The 3,299-nt window shown below is 48.1% G+C and overlaps 1 protein-coding gene across 1 annotated transcript; it reads right to left on the bottom strand.

Annotated features, from left to right (window-relative positions):
* Window positions 1–238: 238 nt before the first annotated feature.
* On the bottom strand, window positions 239–2,920 carry evx1 (even-skipped homeobox 1). Its single transcript, XM_061881469.1, has 3 exons — window positions 2,740–2,920; window positions 1,011–1,246; window positions 239–918 (listed from the first exon to the last, which is right to left on the bottom strand). The coding sequence occupies exons 1-3, from the start codon at window positions 2,903–2,905 to the stop codon at window positions 406–408; spliced, it is 915 nt and encodes a 304-aa protein (XP_061737453.1). The 5' UTR covers window positions 2,906–2,920; the 3' UTR covers window positions 239–405.
* Between the last annotated feature and the right edge of the window lie 379 nt (window positions 2,921–3,299).

The raw sequence follows: 3,299 nt of genomic DNA, 5'->3' as shown, positions 1-3,299 counted from the left end.
CTCTGTATTGAACTAATATGGAAACAACTTTTTGGATAAAAAATGTCCTTGTTTCTTTTTAGTTTATTGCAAATTAGACTCGGGTAACAAAAAAAAAAAAAAGGACATACATGAGTAAAACGGTGCAATAAAATCAGACTGTGCTCTTAAAGTTGAAGGAGAAAGCATCAAAGATTCTCTTTTGTAATATTTGATCGTCCTCTTATCATTTTGCTGTTTTTGATCATTAATTCCACGCTGACATATACATCACGCATGCGCAATTTGACGCGCCACAATGAGACGGCTAACAAATCACTCTCAGTGCGTGAGGGGGGAACCTAAAAAAAAAAAAAAAAACATATTTTAGTAGGCCAGAACAAATCTGATTTGTTTCCCTATTATGAAAAGTCATTTTTGTGCCGACTATCTGGTCAGAGGCACCTCGTCCCGCTGCTCCACTGTCCCGGATGCAGACTTGCTGAGCACAGATGGCGTAAAAGTGACGAAAGCATCAGTCCTGCTGCTGAAGTCCGAGGCCTGGGCCCTGGACGAGAGGCCGGGGGATGACGCGGAGTGACAGGCCAAGCATGCGCACGGACTCCCCCCCGGGCCCAGCCCGTGGGCCGGACCCTGGTACAAGGAGGGGTGCCTGAAGGCGCACAGGAGCTCCGGCCTCTGGTAGGGATGGGACAGCATTCTGAAGCCGTCCAAGGGGCGCAAGGGGCTGGGGAAAGGGCCGGCGGGGGTCGGGGTGGAGCCGGCGCCCAGGTGCGAGTAGTAGGGCAGCGGCAGGTGTGAGGGGAAGGGGTAGGGCAGGTTCCCGGTGGCGGCGGCGTGGCTCATCATGTAGCCGTAGAAGGCGGGGTCGGCCGGGTGGGGCCACGTCATGGCCAGACGCTGGCGCTTGTCCTTCATCCGCCGGTTCTGGAACCACACCTGCACCGGGGAGCAAACAGGTCAAATATTTAAATAAATAAAAAATACCTCCAAGTTGGAGGCATTATTTCTCACACCGTCTTGTCCTATACCTTGATGGTCGTCTCCGGTAGATTCAAGGCGGCCGCCAGCTCGCACCGGCGCGGCCTGGACACGTAGTTCTCCCGGTAGAACTCCTTCTCCAGCCGGGCGATCTGCTCGCGGGTGAAGGCGGTGCGGTACCGCCGGATCTGGTCCGCCGAGTAGGACAGGGATCCCTGGCCCGGCGCGGCCCTACCCGGGTCCGAACCGGAGTCACTCGGGAGTCCGGGCGAGTCATCGTTTCGACCTGCAGGAAATAAAAGAAAAGTGAAGTGAATGATATTTATATAGCGCTTTTTCTCTACATAGTGAAAGCCAATATCTAAGTTAGATTTAAACCAGTGTGGGTGGCAATGGGAGCACGGGGGGGGGGGGGGGGGGGGGGTAACGTGTCTTGCCCAAGGACACAACGGCAGGGAAGCGGGGATCGAACCTGCAAACCTCAAGTTGCTGCCACGGTCGCTCTATAGCAGTGGTCCCCAACCTTTTGGTATCCGCGGAGCGGTCAACGCTTAATAATTTGTCCCGCGGCCCGGGGGGGGGGGGGGTCCTTTTTCTTCTTTTCTTCTTTGTCATGAAAAAGGGACGTTTTTGTCATGGAAAAGGGAGTTTTTTTTGTGGTTGGTGCATTATTTGTAAGTGTATATTGTGTTTTTTATGTTGATTTAATTTAAAATATATATATATATTTATTTTTTTTTTTTTGATAAAAAATTCTTCTGCTGCCCGGTGGTTGGGGACCACTGCACTATAGTATAGAGCTAAACATTTGAAAAGGTATTTCTGTGGGAGCCATATAATATATTTTTTAAGACTGAATACAACTAAATGCGTGCATTTTTTAAGTCAAACCAACATTTTTAGAGTATAATAAGTCTATTATTCTTTTTAATAACATTGTTATTCTGAAGTGAACAAGCCATAAATAAAATACTTCTTACCATTAATGCGACTTCTTGTACAGGTGCAGTAGAAACTGGATGGATGGATTAAAATGCATGAGAATGTTTTATATTTAACATCGTGATTACCAGCGGAATTATTCATTACTTATCGTGTTAAGCAATGTCAGCTAAGATTTATCTGAGAGCCAGGTGCAGTCGTCAAAAGAGCCACATCTGGCTCTAGAGCCATAGGTTCCCTACCCCTGCTCTATACCAACCGAGCTATACCGGCGTTTTATCCATTTGCAGGGGCACCGCTAGGGATTTTGGGCCCCATGAAAATAATCTTTACAGGGCCCCCAACACAGCAGCAACATTTTTTTGATGCTATTTTACATACAATTATGCATTTTAATGTTATTTTTTTGACTATCATTACCATATTTTTGAAAGAAGAACAGTTAATAACTTAGTGTCATTATTTTTTCTGTATTATAATTATAGGCCCCCTCCATCATGGGCCTCTAGAATCCGTCTCCTTTTCCGCGCCCCTGTTCATTTCTGTCATTAATCCATCCATTTTATACCGCTTTACGGGACGCTGGAGCCATATTCATGTTAATTGACTTGTGGTAGCTCACCTCATATTATCACAATAAAACCGATTTTTTAAAAAAATATCTAGATTTATTTAAATGACACTATAATAATTTGCATGAAAATTAATTTCCTCTCGCAAGCGGTTGAAAATGGATGGATGGATAATTCAAATAATTCTAGCTGATGTATTTTCTGACATTGCTGCACATATTGCAGATATGTTTCATCATTGATACAGTTATTTTTACGCTCCGACCTTGAGCCGAGGTGTAGTCCAGGCTCTCCGGCGTGCAGCTGACGTCGATCTCCTCATAGAAGTCCGACTCGGTGTCCGAGCTGCTGCCGTCTTTGCGGGCTACGCTGTCCGACCGGCGCCGCTCCCCCACGTCGGTGCACATATTCCTCCGGGTGAGTTCCTCCATCACCGCGTCCGTCCTCGCCTTCGGGAAGGGGCTCCGGCAGCTCCGCGTGTGTCCCGGCTTCCCCTGAACCCCTCTGCCGGGGCTGCCCTCGGCCAAAGCCGGGGTGCTCCTGCACGTCTGCACCACCATCTCCGCTCGGCTCTCCATGCTATGCGCCCCTCCAAAAAAATTCAAATTCTTCGCGGAGGTCTGTTAATTTTTTGATGGCTAATTATGAGCAGAGACTTCTTGGGGGGGAAAAAAAGAGGGGACGCAATCCCGTCTGACCCCGAGAGAAGAGTGTGGAGAGGAGGCACTGGGAGGGATCACCATCTATACTCTCTCTCTCCCTCCCTCTCTCTCTCTGTCATTCCTAACAGGCCAGTCTGGAGGATGCCCCTCTATGACGTCACGC

This window comes from Nerophis ophidion, linkage group LG21, assembly GCF_033978795.1.
Source record: "Nerophis ophidion isolate RoL-2023_Sa linkage group LG21, RoL_Noph_v1.0, whole genome shotgun sequence".
NCBI classification, from domain to species: domain Eukaryota; kingdom Metazoa; phylum Chordata; class Actinopteri; order Syngnathiformes; family Syngnathidae; genus Nerophis; species Nerophis ophidion.
This window is presented reverse-complemented; position numbering and strand designations above follow the sequence as displayed.

Coding starts and splice junctions, on each gene's coding strand:
- evx1 (XM_061881469.1), bottom strand. CDS start 2,905: ATGGAGGAACTCACCCGGAGGAATATGTGCACCGACGTGGGGGAGCGG. Junction 1,247..2,739: donor GGACTACACCTCGGCTCAAG/GTCGGAGCGTAA, acceptor TATTTCCTGCAG/GTCGAAACGATGACTCGCCC. Junction 919..1,010: donor TACCGGAGACGACCATCAAG/GTATAGGACAAG, acceptor TCCCCGGTGCAG/GTGTGGTTCCAGAACCGGCG.